Below are 20,775 nucleotides of genomic sequence, written 5' to 3'. Positions count from 1 at the left end.
TAGTAGCTTTTTATTTCAGTCAATATACAGTTTTAATTATAAGCCCAGAGGTAGGAGAAAAAAAATATTACACAGGAAGGAGGGGATAACCTGAGGTGATTCTCAGGGGACCATGGATGTGCTGGAATCAGCCCTGCACTAACGTATATAAATCAGGAAGCAAAGCTGGTGTTCTAGCAAGAACTAGAGTTAGTGATGCTGGATTGCATCCCCTCCTAGAGGTTGTCCAAATCCCATTTGCATCATTTTAAAAAAGGCAGCAAGAGATTAGCAGCTAGTATTAAATAAAACTCCAGTCTTATCCACCTCCTAAAGAAAACCCACAAACCTTTCACTGCCTTTTAATTCTTCAGCGGACAGTTGAAAATATTTTAAAGTTGCCATAAATCAAGGAGATGTTTTTAGTCAAAATAAATGAGAGCAGTGCTTTCCTGAGAACTCCCTAGGCATCCCCAATCCAGGAAATGTCCGAGATTCCTGAGGAAAGAGAAGAACTAAAGTGGATGATATTCTGCAGTTTTGTCACTCCACATTTTTTTGAATGTTGAAACAGATTATCAACTAAGAGTTCAGTCTAAAAGTATTAATTCATTTAGGACACTTTAATGCCAGCTCCTCCAGCCTGTGACCTTCTGACTTTTGAAATATATTTAACTATTCACTTGTTTAAAGCTAGCAGCTTTGCAATAGGTTACTAGAAATTTGTTCTGATTAGTAACTGGATTAAAAATGGATTAAGAAACATCTTAACCCTGAATCAGATAATTAACTTTGTTACCAAAAAAACCATGACAAAACAAAACAACATCAAAAATATTTTGACATTATTTTCACTCAATAATAAAATTGCAGGGGGAGTTACAGGAAAGAATTAATCACCAGTTGTTTTACTATGGCTAATTTAAATTGTGATTTCCTCATATCAGTGATCTATCTACACAGATTTTCTTTTCCAGTCTTCAGAGAGAGAGAGAGAGACTCTTTAGGGACACAGAGGCTACTGCACCCTCTAGGCTTAGCATCTCCAAAGTAATCTGACAATCTGGTGAGAAAGAGTCCACCTCCCTCAAACTCCCATGGAAATACCCAGCACGCAAACCAGTATTTGGGTTGTGTAGAGAATGGGAGGATTTAAGATGAAATGATTTGGCAGTCATGATGAGGAGTTTTTTAATGAGTCAATGTGCTGGGAAGGAGTTATTAGTTATATCTATTACACCTGTGCCATAATTAATTAATAGCAAGACGAGGTGGGTGAGGTAATATCTTTTATTGTACCAACTTTTGTTGGTGAAAGAGACAAGTTTATGAGTTACACAGGGTTCCTCTTCAATACTGCAAACAATAATTAGTTAATTGCTTCTCAGCCAGAAGAAAAGAACTAAGAGGCTGTAAGTGATGCTTAATGGACACCTGGTCCTCATAAAAGGGGGAGAAAGTTTACTGTGAAGGGAAGAACCACAGGAAAAAGAGGGACTCCTGTAAAGGGTTGGGTGTGTAGGAAAGCCACAAATTTCACACAGTCTTCTCTGGTATTGGGGGAAGGAGATTGAAGACGAATCCAAAAAAGGGTAGATTTGTTAAGAAACTTTGGATGCTGGTCTGAGTTTGTGTTGCCCTGAAAGGGGTTGGATTTAGTTGCTTCTCAGTTGTAGGGCTGAATTGTGTACAGACAGAAGACCTGCAGGTGGCTCTAGAGGCTAAGATTCCTGAAACATCACACCCTGACACAAGGGGGTAGCCTAATGGTGTGCCATAAGTTTGCTTCTGACAGTCTTGGACCCGTTTGTTACAGTTGTGGAATGGACAATAATCTAATGAGATGCAGGGAATTCAGGGATCCCCCTCCCCCAAAAAAATAATCTCTGGGATCTCCAAAAAGTTGGAACAAAAGTATTAAAGCAGTTTCATTCCAAGAATAAAAAGTGGATGACTCATTAGAAAAGAATGAGAGAACAAGGAGGCCAGGACTAGTAGCAAGAAGTTAATGGTAGTAGCATTTTATTTCTGCAAGCTCCCTGCCCTGTAACCAGGGACAGAGGAAAGTGTGTGTGTTTGAAATGAGGGGGTCAGAGCAATTCAACCAGAGATTAAAGTAGCTGTCAATATTTTGTTAGAAATACCAGCTCCCTCTATTGAAGGATATGCTGTTTCTCCACACAGTAAACTGAGTTTCCCATTTGATTACAGATATAGCTGTGACAGAGGGTATTGCTGATAGCTTTGTTTGGTGGCCTTGCCAAATGCTCCATGCTAAATGTACCTCTCAGTTCCATACATGCAACCCTATTGGCCTCAGTGAGTGCAAGTAGAAATCTGCCCAGTGTGCCCCAGTGAAGGATACCTTGGCTCATTTATAATCGAGGTATTGGAGTGTGCCTGTCCTATGATAAGTGACTCTAACATTGACATTGTGGGGGCTATTGTTTTTCAGTAATATCAAATCACCAGTTTACAAGTAAGGTGTTTTTTCTAGCTACCAGCTTCACAATTTAAAACTGAGATCAAGGGTCAAGCTATATTATTTTTGGCACCATCTGAAGTATGGGATTCAGTTAACAATTGTGTAGGGTGTGCATAAGCCTGAAGACAGTCCAACTCACATTCCTAATGCATTGGGTAGCTCTGTTGTAGTAAGAGTAGCTAGATCTACAGGGGCCAGATCTGTAGGGTAAAAATGGGGCCCCTTATATAGTCACTTTTCTGAGCACAAGCATGCGGTAGTGTTTGCAAGAAATGTGTAAGCAAGTTGGCATTACGTACACAACAGTGACCTCTATTGGTTCAAGAAGGAATCCTGCACTTGTTTTTTTCTGTTTAAAACATCTAGAGTAATTTTTAAATGTATTATCTATAACATTAATGTGTTTAGCAGCCTGTCTTTAACTAGCAGTCTGTCAAATAATAGTATTTAACAACTTAAAGTAGAATACAACCCTGGGAACTAATCCCTGCAGACCGGCAAGATCCAGACATAAGTGCAAGCTGTCTGAAAACTTCTATAGGAAGGAGCTGAACTTATGGTCTTAAATATGCAGGCTCTATTTTCACTATAGATTCACTGATTCCAAGGTCACAGGGGACCACTGTGATAATTTATTCTGACATCCTGTATAAAACAGTCCATAGACTTCCCAAAAATTATTTCTGTTGAGCCAGAGTCTATCTTTTTAGGTGAAACTAGTATACCACAAGCAGTTTATATTCTTGCAATTCATCTGTTTTGGAGAAAGTTGGCTAGAAACTCCCCTTCTCCCCCCTGCCCCACAATGTTTGTTCGTTGGTTTAAACACTTAATGAAATCAGCTAACCCAAAAAGAGGAGTAAGGACAAACCATGAAATCCTTTTTTCCTATCTCTTTGGGAATCTCTGGTATTCCAAGGCCATATAGAATGAGTATAGTCCTCTTAAGACTGATAGGACCTGGGGTCAGTCCACCTCTGTTCTAAGATTTTGGGAGGTCTTATGGATGCAAGGACCAAGGAAACAGGAGATATTGGTGAAGGGATGCAATTCCAAGAATAAGTTTTATTTTAGTGATAAACTCGTTACTACTACTTTCAGGGCCTGGGGCCAGAAGAGCCTTGCAAAGTAGGTGAGGAAAGGCTCACCTCACTTCCAGCCAATCAAGATGAGCTCTTGAGAGAGGATCAGCATATATTCTTCCCCCTTCATCCTAGCAAGGGAGACACCAGCAGGAAAATTTCTGACTGCTAAACCTTCCAAGTCTAAAGGTAAAGAAAATCACTAGGGCTGGAGAAGCTGGCTGAGTCCCTGCAGATGGCTTGAAATACAACACAGCTCCACAAGAAGGGCTTTTGTTCTTGAAGGGAGAGAATAACTGACTGTTCAAAGTTCAGCCAGCTCCAGGAGGACAACTGGGTCTTCTGAACAGGGAAGGAGAGCTACCAGGAGTCTTGTATGGACTGAGAGCATGCATGAACTCGAGACTAAAATCAGGTTTGGATTCTGTAACTTTAAAAAAAAAAGGTTAATAAACCAGACCCCATAAAGGAGACATTTTGTTTGAAGTAATCAGTCTCTGGGTCACTGACTGGAAGAACCTGAGCAGGTGCTGAGTGTACCAACAGGACTACCAAAGGTGGCATGCCTTGGGCAGCCCCCTCTCCACTGTCACTGGTACCAGAAGTGGGATCTGAAACTCCCTACGGTCAAGAAGGGGTGACTGAGCAGCCAGGCACAAACCCGTTCCTTGACTGTGAGGTGTCCACCCTCCCAAATCAACATATGGAGGGATTACAATGACTCCAGGAGTTCCAGTTCCCATTTTTGGAAGTGCCCAGGCAGCCACAGGTGGAGCTACAGGAACTAGAAAGAATTCATAGAATCATAGAATATCAGGGTTGGGAGGGACCTCAGGAGGTCATCTAGTCCAACCCCCTGCTCAAAGCAGGACCAATCCCCAACTAAATCATCCCAGCCAGGGCTTTGTCAAGCCTGACCTTAAAAACCTCAAAAGAAGGAGATTCCACCACCTCCCTAGGTAACCCATTCCAGTGCTTCGTCACCCTCCTAGTGAAAAAGTTTTTCCTAATATCCAATCTAAACCTCCCCCACTGCAACTTGAGACCATTACTCCCTGTTCTGTCATCTGGTACCACTGAGAAAAGTCTAGATCCATCCTCTTTGGAACCCCCTTTTAGGTAGTTGAAAGCAGCTATCAAATCCCCCCTCATTCTTCTCTTCTGCAGACTAAATACTCCCAGTTCCCTCAGCCTCTTCTCATAAGTCATGTGTTCCAGTCCCCAATCATTTTTGTTGCCCTCCGCTGGACGCTTTCCAATTTTTTCACATCCGTCTTGTAGTGTGGGGCCCAAAACTTGACACAATACTCCAGATGAGTACTGGTTGCTGCAGATGTAGAAAGGGAAGCTGAGCGGCCTTACGCCTAATTTTGTGCACTGAATGCAGGCAAGAGGGGCATGTAAAATGGGTCTGCCTCTATGAGAGCACCTTGCTGCAGGAACCAGGTCAGACCCAGGGGCCAGAAGGAGCTCCATGCAAGAAGGATCTGGCTATTTTCTGTGCACTGAAGCTCCAGGATGAGGAGTAAGCTTCTGAGTCCAACCTCCTGCCCAAGCCATGATGTCTACACAGCTGTTTGTAGCACCATAGCGTGAGCCTGAGTCTGTAGACCAGGACTCTGAGACTCTCTGTCACAGGATTTGAAATACAGCATAGACATACCATGTGTACGCATGTTAACAGTTGCCACACCTCTGTATGGCCCCATAGGAGCTATGCACTATACTGGGGTATCAGAGGGGAATTTAGGGGAGGTTTCCTCTCTTTGTAACACCTGAGTGGCACAAAGGGAGTGAAGCAGGGGGATACCCTCATTCCTTATGGATAGGATTAGATGTGAAATATTTTATTACATGGCACCTAAGTGGGAGACTGGTCTGCAAAGGGGGAGAGTTGACATAATAGTGCACTAGTGAGATGGACAGAGAACAGGGAAGGGAAAAAGGAGCATATCCAGCTTAGTTCCAGACCTGGCCACCCATATTTTTCCATGTCACACAGGATTCTCCAAACGACCCAAACAAAGCTCTATTTTATTACAGGAATCCTGGAGTTTATCTCCTTCATAAAAACAGCTTCAAGTTTTCCATTTGGATGAGCTATTACCAGCAGGAGAGTGAGTTTGTGGGGGGGGGGGGGGGTGGAGGGTGAGAAAACCTGGATTTGTGCTGGAAATGGCCCAACTTGATGATCACTTTAGATAAGCTATTACCAGCAGGACAGTGGGGTGGGAGGAGGTATTGTTTCATGGTCTCTGTGTGTATATAATGTCTTCTGCAGTTTCCACGGTATGCATCCGATGAAGTGAGCTGTAGCTCACGAAAGCTCATGCTCAAATAAATTGGTTAGTCTCTAAGGTGCCACAAGTACTCCTTTTCTTTTTGCGAATACAGACTAACACGGCTGTTACTCTGAAACCTGAAATTTTTCAACAGCTGTTCAAAGCAGTTAAAGGGACATCTGTCAGTTGTAGAAATGTGACTTACTTTTCCCCCCTTTTTACCTTCTTAGCCATAAGATAATGTAAGTGAATAAAAAATTGCCACAAACAATCAAACATAGCCACTGCTGCATTGGTGGAGCCATGAAGTGTAGGTGCTAAGATATGTAATTTCCTTCTACCTGCAATCAGAATGAGCCCAAGTTTTGCTCCTTTTAGATCACTTCTCTGGAAAGATTTGTTTCTTTAAATCAGGCTTTCAAACTTCTGACAAACGTGTTGCCATCTAACTAAACATTATCTGGGTTAGGCAACTAAGTGATCACACTCGGGAGGGTAGAGAGTTTAAGCTTCTCGACTGTATCCAGTTAGATTTAGAGGAACCACGAGGGATTTTTGACTTCTTTGTAAGTGATTGTTGCACTCTAGAAGGGATAGGAATTGTATAGCACAAGAAGGAAAAAGACTGCAGAAAGCTAAAAACACTTAACTGGGGCAGAACTTTGGAACAGTAAAAGAAATTGCTTTAAAAGGGGGAAATTCCAAATGGTCTGGGCTAATACTGAAATAAACCCAACATAAAAAAAAAAACTCTGAGAAGCCTCAAAGAAACTTGTACACTGATGCCATCTACTGGCTATTGACAGAAGCAGCAGAAAAACTAAGGCTGCTGAAATCTGAGCGCTAAGTGAACAGTGCCCAATAGAAAAATAAGAGGATGGCCTTTCCTCAGGCCCTGAAATAGGCTATATAAAGTTCTGGCTGCCATGTAGACCTCAGAATTTTGCTGGACCCCTTTGGATGGCCTTGCCCCTCATCCAGGATTACAGGACTAGATGAGTTGACAGAATCTACAAGTAGGCTGTTGAATCCAGAAATGCTTTTGGTAGAGCCCCATGTTGTTCAAAAATGCAAAATAACACACGCAAAACAAAGGACATAAAACAAAAATCCCTGAAGCTGTGGGCTCTTGCAGCTCCTGTCCTGTGGGGTGGGGACCTGGCCCACCACTCTGGGTGTTGCTATAACCCTGTCTGCCTGGCCTCATCACTCAGGTTTGGCCTAGCCACCCCTACAACTCCATGCACCAAGTTGCAATGTCCAGAGCCGGGCCCAGACGCACAGGACAGGAACTGCAGAAGCCACAGCTATGGGGTGAGTATGGGAAGGGCTTGCTTTGTAAACCCTGATACCTCATCCCTACCCTCCTGGCACCCAACAGGACCTCCAGCTGTGAGGGGAAATGCAAAAAAAGAAAAGAAATTCCCAAAAGATAAAATGAAATATTACAAAAAATAACTTCACAGGGCTCTAGCTATCAGACATGCAGACCAGACTGAGCAGCTCTCCTTCCTGTAGTGTTGCAGGACTAAGAAGAGGTAGTGAGATTTCATTTTGGAGATTGTATTGCTTTCTGTACTTGAATATCAATTACTGTAGGCTATTTTACAGAGCCTACACTCTTTAGTGAAGCCTCAAGTAGCCACATTTTGGATTTTAACTAATGCTAGAAGCATGCTTTCCTTTGTAAGCCCAGGCAAATTAACTCAAGAGACTTAAAACAATAACTTTAAGCAATTTGCTTTTGATATTTTCTAAACTTATCCCTTTCATACAAAACCATTCCAATGGCAGGAACCACACTCTTACAATAGCCTTTAAGATAGGACCTCCGAAAGTCAGTTCTCCTTACTCTCTAGAAAAGTATTGCAAATGTATTAGATATACTAAAGAATGAGGATCCATCACATATGTAATGTAATACATTTGATGACTTGTAGTGTGTTATAATTGCTGCACATCAGTCCTAGTCTGACAATTGCTTGCAAAACTTTATTTTTGTTTCCAGTAGGTGCCTAGAAGATTAGTTGTATCAATTGATTAATTAACTGTTAATTGGTTAAGAGCACTAAGTGTCCTGATTTAAGACTTTTTTTTACTGTCCAAGGTAAAAGATGACATGACCTAGTGTTAAAATTATTAAGATAACGCTCCCTGGACTCAGTAAAAGAGGAGTTAACCTAACTAGATTCCATTCCAATATTGGCTAAAACACTTATCAAATTGGCCAATCTAGTTTGTTTGGATTTCAGCTTTAAAAATCTAACTAGCATATTGGCAAATTCATGGGATCAACTTTAGGCACAAGTAGTGTCCAATCTGTAACTGAGTATTTCAGGGAAATCTCAGCTCAAGTTAAACTTTTGAGATTGTTGGTTTTTTTAAAAAAAGTCTAATTTTAGCAGAATGGCAGTAGCTTGTTCTCAGCAATAATAATCGCCTCCAGAGTTTGCTATCCAAATATTGCAGCATCCTGTAAATATATAAGAACAAGTAAAAAGTTTAAAAGATTAGAAATTGAAACCAACAGCTACTGGTTTGCTTTCATTGTCCCAATATAAGGGGGTGAAGGGGTAGTAAGCAGAAGATATAAATGGTAAAAAAGTAAATTAGACTTTTAAAAAACTTTCCCTTTCATAACACCTGCATTAATATATAATTTCAGCATGACTGTATTTCTTTAAACCAGACTTCAGAAAAGCATGTAAATTAGAAAATGAAATCAGACACCAAAAATATTTTGAAAACCTATAAACACAGGCTACTGGGAAATGGCTGTGTGAGGAGATCTCCGATGGGGGGATGGGGGTGCAGATCAGGAGCATAGGAGAAAGAGTGCCTGTGGGACTGGACCTTAGATGTGACCACATCCCCTCTTCTATTAGCTGCTGCCAAGGGAGGAGAGGCTAAATGCACTTGTCAGCTGTGGCTAAGAAGCAGAGCCCCATCTGGATGCAGTACTCTAGAAGAGGAGGGTGATCTCTTTCCACAGAAATAAAGAAAATCCCACCCCTGAGTCATCGGCTCTTCTCAGAGGGAGGAAGAGAAGAAGATAGAGCTTGCTCAGCATGACCAATGAAGGTAAATTATTCACACTCTCTGTCGCTTTCTCATGCAGAGGCAAAGTCTGCAGCAGGTTAGCAAATCTTTAAGCTGCATGTTAAAGAACCACGGTGTCAATTAGAGCTGGGTAAATGGTTTTTTTTTTTTTTTTTAGAACATTTTCACTAAATCTTAATAGCTTTGGGAATTAGCCCTGGCCTCATCCCTTTTTGCTCACTTTTCTGTGAACATTGGTGCAAATTAGTGGCTGTTTGGTCATTCCTCAGTGTTAGTGTGCAGCTGGTTGGAAGACATTTTCTCAAAGCTTCACTTCAGTTTTTTACTATTTTTAATTTTCAAATGGGTTTTTTTTTTTTGACCATCTGTGGCAATGGTGACTATTCTTGTGCACATGCAAACAAGGGTCTTCACTATTCAAACCACAACAGTGCCTGGCTGTAAAGTTTGTCATCCGGCCAGAGACCAGATAGGATACTGTGTGGCTTAGGTGACCAATTGCGTATCTCAAATAATGAATAGCAAAGAGCTGAAGACAGAGTCGAAGTGAATCAATTTTGAACAACCTATATATTAACATAAAGTGTTAGTCAAACAACTATGAGGAAAAAATAACTTCTATTAAAAAAAATCCACGTCTGTCTGCAGAGATGTCATTAACACCAGAAGATTGTCAATAAATACTCTGCTTTGTCCAGCTCTGGGCTGAGGGAAGTGCCAATTTATGAGTCAATACCTATGAGAACTGTCTGAGCCTTAGTGAATCCCAGTGGCTAAGCTCAGTGCCACTGACTTTCATGCCCGCATGAAGTGCTGGGGGCTTCTAATACCAACGTACTCCAAATGGTAGCTGATTCCTAACAAACTCTGTCAGAGCTGTCAGCGAAGCATTAGGAAGAAAAGAATATTGTCTAGCTAATGGCCTGAAGTATTGGGGGAGTGGACTGGAGGCTTTGAGTTGTAACCGTCGCCACTTCCTAACCTTTGTTTTATTTTCTCCTTAGAAAAATATTCACAGATAAAATTGTCCATCTCTTCCCTTTTGCCAGCTTCATTACTCTGGAACTTCACTGACTGCATTGAATTGTCACCATAATAAAGCTGCATCCTTCGGTTTGGCATTTCAGTGATAACAGATTGCCAAGGGTCTGGGGAATTTGTGGGTAGCAGCAAGTCTGAAGCTGACTTCCCAGCGGCTTCATAGAAAATAACTTCCTCCTTCTTTCCACCGATTCCTATTGAAATCCTTGTTGAAATCTGTGGGTGTAATAGCGTCACCGCTGTTTGCTGTCTTCATACCTCATGTGTTCTGGGACAACCTAAGGTTATTTGCAATCTGGGTTCTAGCAGAGAGAAACCCTGAGGTTGCCAAGACTGCAAACATCCCTGATGGAATTTCACAAGGGCAGAAATCCTTCCCCAACCGTGTTTAGGGCCCACGACTCCATGGGAGCTGCTTCAGTTGCTGAGGGGAAGTGGGATCAAAAACAGAACTCCAAAACCTGCCCCTCTACCTGGTTTCTGATTGGCCTGCAAATGGGTGAGGTCAGGTGTCATGTGACCATGATAAAGAATTGCAGGAAGAGTCACTTTCTTCTTACAATGAGAGAGGAACTATATTAGAAATAAAAACAACACTGTCCTTGAAGTCGTTCAGTCTCCCACCGTGCTTAGAACCTTCCCCAGCCCTTTCCTGCCTTGCTTCCTGCTACAGTTTCAAAGAAACAGTACATGTACCCTCACAGTAGGGGAGAGCTGAAGGCAAGCAAAACTGCCAAAGTTGCCAACTGCAGTAAGGCCCAGCTCCTCAAAGTCATTTAAACACTCAGCTTCTACTGATTTCAATGGAAGTTAGGAGCCTAAATATTTTTGAGGATCTGGGCCTAAGTTTCTATAGCTACTCTCATGGCACAGTGAAGAAGTAGGTGACTCTTTCAAAACCTGTCACACATGTGTCTCTTTTCCTGGTGAAGCTGGCTGCAAGAGCATCCTGTGGTGAGCCATAAAGCTGCACATGAGTCAGCAGGGGATAAAAGGCTGATGCCACAAGGTGACGAGTAGCTGAAGGGAGTTTGTGTTGAAGCACGAGCAGAGATGAAGAGCTGAGCTCTCAGGGAAATGTTGGAGCACAACCCTAGGGGGAGGAAGGGTAATCACATTTTTATGCTTTGGAATACAGCTTCACCTGGTGTAGGGAACCTGCTGTGGGATTGCGAGAGTCAATTTGGCCTTGGTGTTGTGAACAGGGTCAAATGCTAATGTAAGAAATGATCACAGGGGAAATGGGGATGGCCAGTCTCATGATGCTCCTCTCTCTTTCAAAATGTTCTGCAGAGATTGTCCTGAGGAGAAATTGCTTTGATAAGAATGTGACACGTGGTCCCATTTACTAATCAAACTGCCATAATATTTTTTTGGAAGTGCCCTTAATAAAAAGGCCATTCCATTGTATGAATCTCTTCATCACTAGGTGATGGCAACTTTTTAGGATCCTAATATAGGGAGAGAAATATGCACATATTTTCAGACAAGCATCTTTCTCCTATGAAAACTGTACATAAATTCAGAGTACAGCTTTTTTCCAGAGTCAGTATTTAGACACATTGTAGCCATCCTCTTCAAGTCTCTGTTAAATGGAAAATTGATTTGAATGATGCATACCCCCAGGCTCTATATTGGTTTTTTAGCATCCGTGAAATGTGTTTCCCATAAAAGAAATCCACTGTCCTAGAGATTAGGAACACTCAGAGTGAGGAAGACAGAAAAAGCTTTCATACAAACCCAGAGCCCCTGCTATCAAATCTTGGTGTTTTGCCAGATTGTCAATTAGACATTGTGGGGCCAAATATCTCAGTAGCAAACAGAAGAGCTAATGCTAACAGAGAAATCCTCTACGCATATTGATGGGAGAGGCTCAGTGTCTTGTAAAGCTGTTTGATTCAAGTGTACTGGTCTTGTACGTGGTGTGAGAACTGCTTGAAAAGGCAAAACAATTACCTCAAGGAAAAGGGTAAAAAGGCAACAAATCTTTAATATATCTTAGTCTGTGTGTATCTATATGTGTGCCCATAATATGAAGGCACGGGTTACAGCACCATAGTTAAGGTTGAGCTAAGTTTTATAATTATTTAATTCTTGCTCTACATGTGAAGAAAACACTATCTTCCCCAAAACTACAGCACTTACTCTGAGTATACTATGAATTTTATGAGAACTTACAAGTAAATCTATTAATCAATTTACATTTAAAAAGTTAAACAGGTCCTTTCAGATATTTAACATTTGGTATTAGACCTGTTTTGTCCCAAATGATCTCAGGTAAGGTATTATCTAGCTACATAAAAATTGGCAGGGGGTGAACCTTGAACTGATCTGGTGCAAAGGGTAGGGTATTTTCTGAAGAGCCTTTAAGTGATTAATGATTACTTTTTCTCACTAATTTTCAGCACTGAAGTTTCTCCTTCAGCAGAGGATAAAGAATAATGTTCTCTTTTAGAGAAATTTGCCAAAAATTGCCCACTTTCAAAATGGCAGCCAGCTCCTATTGTTTTCAATGGGACTGAGATGACTGACTTTCTTTATTAAAGGTGGCCAATTCCTCCTTCCATCTGCTCCTTACGTTTCTTCTCTCTGCATCCTGAAAGCAAATGGATCACTGTATTCTAGGAATGCTGGTGTCTCCACTCCTACTGGGAGCAATAGTAAACAGTGACCATCTTAACTGGGGAGACCTGTGGAGAATAATGCAAGAAATAACCATTAAACCAGTAACCTAAAATTTCTTTGCAAAACCTACTTAATGCACCATATCTAATCAACAGGAAGAATAGGTGTGGGAGAGGGGGTAGGGTGGACAGTTTGCATGATACTGTAATGGGGAATAGTGGAGGACTGAGGAAACTCTCCATGTGTGTAAAAAAAGTAACACAGTTTTGTAAAGCAGTTTAATTGCTCTTCATATTGTGTCTGTGTGAAAAATTCCTCGTAACTGTGAATCTCTAGGTATTGCTGTTACAAATTAGTATTCCTGGAATGTATTATGAAATATCAAAAGTTCACAATGAGATTGACCGTTGAGCCTGACGTCTGCTTTATAGGCAATCACAATGACATGACTCATTAGGCTGACATAAGATTCTCTCTATTTATAATGTACTGGTTGATCCTAAAATAGACCGGTCTCAAGCATTTGTGGATGAGGAATATGCTGGTGGAGGTAACCCTGCTAGGTACCAGCACATCAGGTCAGTATGCTTGTTTTGTGTCGTTTGTGGGCTAAATTCATCCCTGGTACAGGTAAATTGACTGCAGCAGAATTTACAGCAGGGAAGAATTTGGCTTAGTAAGCTTAAAGAACATTAAATTAGGGACTTACAGCTTCTCTTTATTTTTACCTCCCTGGTGCAGACCTCAAATCTTGCTGATGTACAAAAGAGTTTAAGTACCAATTACTGTCTGTCAAATCATGCTGTGTATGATGTTAATTATAAATGTTACCCTTTCAGGTAGTGTTGATTCAGTGAAATAAGCTTAAAATGACCTGAAATGTGTGTGAGGCTGGAAGGTGCTTGAGTCAATTGTTCTCTAAATCACTTCAGCAATTCCTTCTCCTCCAAAATAATGTTATGTCATCTTACTTTTTATGAAATCATTTTTTAAAAAGTATTAAAACTCAAGAGACAAGTTGAGTGAGGTAATATCTTATATTGGACCAATAATATCAAGGTCTCTAATATCCTGGAACCAATATGGCTACAACAATATTGCAAACAACATATTGACACTAACATATTTATTGAATATCCTGCTCATAAAGCAAGATTGTTCCTAAAACCTAGGGAGGTTGTGGAATCCCTGTCACTAGAGGTTTTTAAGAACAGGTTAGACAAACACATGTGAGGGATGGTCTAGATATACATGGTCCTGCCTCGGCATGGGGAGATTGATTAGATGACCTCTCGAGGTCCCTTTCAGCCTTACATTTCTATGATTCTACGATTTATGCTGGCCATTTTGGAAGGGGCACAATTTTATTGAAAGGTTTCAGAGTAACAGCTGTGTTAGTCTGTATTCGCAAAAAGAAAAGGAGTACTTGTGGCACCTTAGAGACTAACCAATTTATTTGAGCATGAGCTTTCGTGAGCTACAGCTCACTTCATTGGATGCATGCCGTGGAAACTGCAGAAGACATTATATACACACAGAGACCATGAAACAATACCTCCTCCCACCCCACTGTCCTGCTGGTAATAGCTTATCTAAAGTGATCATCAACTTGAGATGATCACTTTAGATAACTTGAAAGTCGGTGGGAGTTGTGTTTGTTCATGTCAATGAGAGCAGGATTGGGCCCTAAATGAAAAAAATTAAACAAATTCGGTATTTGCTTGTTAACCACAACACACAATTGTTTGTTATTAATAGATTTAGGAGTATGGGAATTGCCATGCTAGATATGGTCCAGCAAGTCCAATATCCTGGCTCTGACAGTGGCCAGTGTCAGATTCCATGAAGGTGTAAGAAACCCCATATTAGAAGATTCTTCGTAAACCTTATCATTCAGAGGCTGGCTTGTGTCCTAACATAAGAGAATCTGAGGCTGATTGAATGTGTATTGAAGTAAATGGAATGAGTCTCACTGATATCAATGGGCATTAGACTGGGGTTTATGTGTGGTCTAACTTTAAAAAAAAACCCATCTAATGTAACTGTTGGTAATCTCACTATCCATATAAAGGTCTAATCATTTTTTTCAAGTCTAAGGTCTCGGTCAAAGTGATGTTTAATGACAATGAATTCCACAGATTAATTATGTTCAATTGAAATGAAATATTTCAGTTTTTAAATTTGCTGCCTTACAACTTCATTGAATGTCCCCTGTTCTCATTTTATGAAAGAAGGTAAACAGGAGTATCAGATTTAACTTTTCTGTAACATTCATTATTTTGTATGTCTCTATCATGTCCCCTCTGATTGATCTCATTACCTGTCTCTGATGTCTCATTACCTGTCTCTATCACGTCCCCATTGACTGATCTCATTACCTGTCTCTGAACCCCATCTATTTCTATTTCTAGTATGTCCTTTTTTTAGATTTTTGGCTACATTTAAAGCCCCTTCAGATGGGAGAGAATAAGGAGCCCAATTGCTTAGCAGGGATTTCATGCACCATATTGTACTAGCATTGTATAGATGGCACTGAATTCCTATTGGCTACTAGGGTCGATTTACACTGCAGAAAACAACCCTGTGGCAGTGAGTCTCAGTTGATTCAGGCTCGTGCAATGGGGCTACAAATAGCAGTGTAGACTTCCCGGTTCCAGTTGGAGCTGGGGCTCTGAAACCTAGTAAGAGGAGGAAGGTGTCTCTGGCTCTGAGAGACACCCGCTTCACCCCAGCATCTGGGCTCCAGCCCAAGCAGGAATGTCTACACTGTTATTTGTAGCCCCATTGTGAGAGCCTGAGTCAGGTGGTCAAACTCTGAGTGTAGTGTAGTTGCAGTGTAGCTGTACCCTTAGGTTCTGAGAGGTCCTATATTTGAATGCTCAGGAGCTGTCATCAGGAAGATGAGCTCAGCTCTGAAACTTACTTTCTCCCTTAGTCCAAAAGAGCCTGAGTTTGTTAAATCAGGGCATGGCGCCATGCCCATCTGCTTACTTATGGTTTTGCCTAAAGTGTATTATTCCTGCTTTGATGGTGATTTCATTTTTCCTTAATTAACATTTTTTTTACTAAATTTTTGTTGGAGGCACTGAAAAATAGTAAATAAATAAAATAAAATGAAAAATGTAAAAGATTAACTGAAAATAATATTCTTGGAAGTATTGTATCAGAGCAGAGAAATAATAACAAGGAAAAAATAGAATCATACATTAAAGCAGTCCATGATAAAAGACAGGAAATTGGTTCTAATTTGGAACTAATATTTCTGTTGAAATGAGTTGCACCTGCTATTCACTGTTCATCGTCTGCACACCCTGGAGCTATTCCGGATGCTGCCCAGTAAAACCCTCTGAAGCTACATACTCCACTGCTATATATGAGCTGATAGTGGGATTTCTTATTCTTTTAGCATATCAGTGCAAAATAATTGTTTCTGTTTATAAAGCATGCTGTGATTTTTTTTTAAAAAAAAGTATGTGGTATTGGATAACTTGTTTAATATTTTCCCTTGCTGAGCGAAGAATAAAGCAAGAGGCATCTCTAAAACAGGGTACCTGGTACCATGCTTGTAATTTCCTCTGCGTGGGCCTGTATAAAAAGAAATGGATCTCAAATTGACACAAATGACATACTGTACAGGCAGTTATACCGGACATACTCCTAAAAAGACTTTGAAGCAATTTTTTATGCTACTAATAGGTGCCAGATTGATGGGCCTTTGTTTTTGTATTATGAGATTGAGAACTTATGTTTTCCCTATCCAGCTTCTCTATACCATTCATTATTCTACATACTGTTATCATAGCCTCTCTTATTTGTCTCCTTTTTAAGTGAAAGAATACCAGTCTTTTCAGTCCTCTTCATAAGTAAGCTTTTTTCCTAATAATTTGTCATCTTTCTCAGTGTGAACTTGGAAAAATGTCATAGAGCAAGTGTACTCCTCGCACTGTACTTGTGCCTGTGTCTGTAATATATGACATTTCTGAAGCTATTGTGTCTTCTATCAGACAAACTAATAGCTACTTCCTTTGATTCTCATAGCTACTTATTTAATTGAAGGGAGCAATACAACTCATTCAATAGGGAAACCAGAAAAAAGTGGTAATACTGGTGAAAACACATGTAACCATGCCTTTGTGGGTCACAACTGAGAATACCAAATTCAGGACAAACTGCTGAGAAATAGGGTGGACACACCCCAAAACTGAAGGTTATTCTCCCATGAGATATACCAAAACAGCATCAAAAGTAAACTTCTGTTTCACCACACTGGCGAACAAGAAGTCATAAAAGCAATTTCCTTAGGCATATGAGTCCTTCTATCACCACCAAAAACACTAGACTTAGAGATGAGTGGTTCTTTAAAACCAGTCTTCTCAAATAAAAGGTTCTTCTGATCTCAAAGGACCACCCACACACCCAGGTCAATATACAATTCAGATCTTACCCAAAAATCACGCTAATCCTTTAGTATCTAATATCTAAAGGTTTATTTATAAAAAGAAAGAAAGGTGAGAGTTAAAATTGGTTAAAGGAGCCAAATACATACAATAAATGCAAAGTTCTTGGTTAGGGTGACCAGGTGTCCGGTTTTTGACCAGAACACCCGGTTGAAAAGGGAACATGGCGGCTCCGGTCAGCACCACCAACAGGGCCATGAAAAGTCCGGTCAGCGGTGCTGCAGCACTCATGCAGGCTGGTTCCTACCTTTCCTGGGCCACCGTGCTGTGCCCTGGAAACTGCCAGCAGGTCTGGCTCCTAGGCAGGGGGGACCACATGGCTCCACACACTGCCCTCGCCCTGAGCACCAGCTCCGCACTCCCATTGGCCGGGAACCAGGAGAGCTGGGACGCGGTGTCTACGGAGGGAGAGCAGAATGCCATGTAGCTTCCTCCCCAACACCATCTATGAACTGGACCTGCTGGCCACTTCCAGGGTGCAGCATGGAGCCAGGACAGGCAAGCAGCCTGCCTTAGCCCCACGGCACCACTGACCGGAAGCCACCCAAGGTAAGCCCATGTCCCAACCCCAGCCCCAGCCATGAGTCCTCCCCCTAAACCTGGAGCCACTCCTGCATCCCAAACCCCTCAACCCCCGCCCTACCCCAGAGCCTGCACCCTGAGCCCAGAGCCTTCATTCCTCCCACGCCCCAACCCACTGCCTCAACACATAGCTCCTCTCACATTTCGAATCCCTTGGCCTCAGCCTGGAGCCTCCTCCTGCACCCCAAACCCCTCATCCCCAGCCCAGAGCCCACACCCCTTCGCATGCCCCAACTCCCTGCCCCAGCCCAGAGCCCCCTCCCGCACCCTGGACCCCTCGTTTCTGGCCCCACCCTGGAGCCTGCACCCCCATTTAGAGCACTTACTCCTTCCCATACCCCAACCCCCTGCCCCACCACAGTGAAAGTGAGTGAGAGTGGGGGACAGCGAGCCACTGAGGGAGGGGGAATGTAATGAGCGTGGGATGGGGCCTCGGGGAGGGGGCAGGGCTAGGGTGTTCAGTTTTGTGCCAATAGAAAGTTGGCAACCCTATTCTTGGTTCAGGCTTGTGGCAGTGATGAAATAAAATGCTGGCTTGGAAAGTCTCTGGTTGCTTCCAAATCATTGGAAGGACCTCAGTCCCTTGGTTAGAATGCTCTCATTAGTATAAGTTCATAGTCCAGAAGTCTGAGCAGGAAAGAGTAAAATGGAGGTGTTTCCAGGGCCTTTTATATCTTCTGCCGTGTGGAGAGAATCCCATTGTTCTTACTGTGGAAACTGGCAGCAACAAGATGGTGTTTGGAGTCACGTGGACAAGTCAAATGTCCATGCATGATTTCACCTAGTCACAGCAGGAAAGTCCATTAAGAGTAGATAGGCATCTTCCATTGTAAGTTAAGTGAACTTTAATGGGCCAATCTACTTGAATAGTTCCTTCAAGATGTGCTGGCTAAATACCTTCTGGGTGTTACCCCAGGACCAAACATTTGAAATACAGGTATAGAGCCAATACTCATAACTTCAAATCCAAAATGATACATGCATACAAATAGCATAATCCTATGCAGAAAATCATAACCTTTCCTTAGACATCTTACATGCCACATTTTGTACAAGATTTGTTGCAAATATATAACAGTGGTTGCAACAATGATCTATATGGTCAGATTTTAATCAGATAATATCACAACATGTTAATCCTGTTTTTAATAATTTTTTAAAAAGGTTCAATGGACAAGCGAATAATATATCTAATATAAAGTTGTTATATTTGAGATTTCTCATTGGTGTCACCTAAACAAAGTGTGTCCTATATTGGATTTCGTGATGAGTAATGATATTAACAGCACTGCATTTTATTTTAGAATAATCTATCCACATAATTATGGAAGACTTTGACATAGAAATCGCTGGACAGGCACCAAAGTATTCTACTAATGTGGTTGTAGATGACAGGTAAGTGTTTGGGTCTCACCTCTTGTCCTAGTTTGGCTTTGTATGTTGTTTGGGTTGATTTTTTTTTTTCAATAGCTCAGTGGGACAAACTGTCTCAAACAACCTTAGTGTAGCTTTCAGAATGAAGCAGGTGTCGTAGCTGGTTTAAAGCCCCTTAAACTGATGAGTGAAGCAGTCACCCTTCATTCAGGGTAAGAAACAACAGTGGTCTAAAAAGATGGGCTCATGCTCCCCCAATGCCACTCAGGAATTTGAGCTATGTAAGCAGAATGCTAGACTGGGCATCCTTTGGCTAAGGGTGTGTGTGTATGAGAGAGAAGCCAGAGATACTATGTCTCTTGGGGGTAAGGGTTAAAACCTACACTCCTGAAAGACCAACCTAACTCCCAGTGCTAGGTTGACAGAAGAATTCTTCCATTGACCTAGCTACTGCTTCTCGTGGAGGAGGTGGATTAACTTGAGTGCTGGGCAAACTCCTCTCATCACCATAATGAATGTCTACACTGAAGTGCTACAATGGCACAGCTGCAGTGCTGAAGCTGTACTGCTATAGCATTTTAAGTGTAGACATACTCAGAGATGAGCAGACAGAGACAGCGAGAGAAAGAGAGAGCTTGGACAAGCACAGGATATCCAGAGTGTGACCCAAGGAGAAGCCAAAAGCAGGGCCTTCTGGGTCTGGAGAAGCTCGCTAAAGAGGCTTGGGGCTGTAAGCAAACAACTAACTCCCATTGTTTGATTCCTCCGGTATTCAGGGAAAACAGGACGTTCCTTGTAAATAAACAAACTTGCTTCAAAGAAAACATCTGATTCTATCCTCAATTTTCCCTCCTAATTGGAACAACTTGTAACACCCTGAATTTGGCTAAGCTTTCGGGTCAAGAAGGGTAATGCACATATAGACGCCAGCTAATGAGCCTTATTGTCTTCTCACAAAGGTTTTCTACTGGTGTAACTCCACTGACTTCAATGGAATTACTCCTGATTTACATCAGTTTAAGTGAGTCTGGGTTCAGGCTCACTGGCTTCAGAGTGGATTTCATCATTAATTCTCAACGTTTTGTGTCATGTGCCCAGAAATGGGTTGAATTTCTTGTTCTTTACAAAAGTGTTTGTTTCTATTTTAAGTAAACTTGTGCTAATCTGAGCTCCCGGGGACTGCTGCTGTTGGAATGATTTTCCAAGTGTTCCACCTACACAGCCATTTTCTCTAATTTCTCGTCTCAGAGGAACTGTGCAGGCTTTCTATTGATTTCTTAATAATGTATAAAAAGATATCCAATATGCTGCTCTGCTTTTGGCATGCACTCCAGTCTGGCAGCACATCTCAAGGGCTAGAATCGCAAGATGGCTCACAGAGATGTAAATTACAGCTCCCTGTAGCTCCCTACTCCTGAAGGGGGTATTCACCCTGGAGGAAGGTGTTGCCACCACCTATCCTTCTGCAGGGTTTTTTGAGGGTAGTCAGCTTTAAATGGCATAAAATCCCCTTTGAGGCTGAATCGGCAGATCCTGGCAACCCATGGCTATGCGGCATCCCCAACTAGTACCACCAACTTGTGGGTTGTGATGGCCCCCGGTAGCCTCCTTGGGGTTGCAGTTTTTGGATGAATGCTGTCATTTCTGCCAAAGATTGGTAGGGTCACTGTCTATGCCAGCCACTGGGCTGAAGCTGGGCCACAAACTGTGGTTCGTTTGACTGTATCTTACATCTTTCTTCTATGTGGTTTAAAAAAAAAAAAAAGCTTTGAAATTAAAAGGTCACTGACGATAACAATCAGAGTGAA

General features: G+C 41.8%; 1 protein-coding gene across 10 annotated transcripts in view; it reads left to right on the top strand.

Annotated features, from left to right (window-relative positions):
• The first annotated feature begins 8,754 nt into the window (after positions 1-8,754).
• Positions 8,755-20,775, top strand: part of LOC140907554 (ATP-binding cassette sub-family B member 5) — a 70,147-nt gene continuing 58,126 nt past the window's right edge. For 8 of the 10 annotated variants that reach the window (XR_012157531.1, XR_012157532.1, XM_073333754.2 and 5 more), the window contains exons 1-2: positions 13,066-13,132; positions 18,898-18,988. Coding sequence is in view for 8 of the 10 variants with exons in the window: in XM_073333754.2 (XP_073189855.1) it covers positions 18,918-18,988 (71 nt within the window). In the remaining 2 variants the exon portion in view is untranslated. Of the gene's footprint in view, positions 8,910-13,065; positions 13,133-18,897; positions 18,989-20,775 lie in introns of those variants that run through there. The other 2 variants (XM_073333753.2, XM_073333762.2) reach the window with 1 other exon arrangement.

The sequence above is a fragment of the Lepidochelys kempii genome, chromosome 2 (genome assembly GCF_965140285.1).
Source record: "Lepidochelys kempii isolate rLepKem1 chromosome 2, rLepKem1.hap1, whole genome shotgun sequence".
Taxonomy (NCBI): domain Eukaryota; kingdom Metazoa; phylum Chordata; order Testudines; family Cheloniidae; genus Lepidochelys; species Lepidochelys kempii.
The sequence above is the reverse complement of the archived record's forward strand: the minus strand, read 5'-3'. Positions and strand labels throughout refer to the sequence as shown.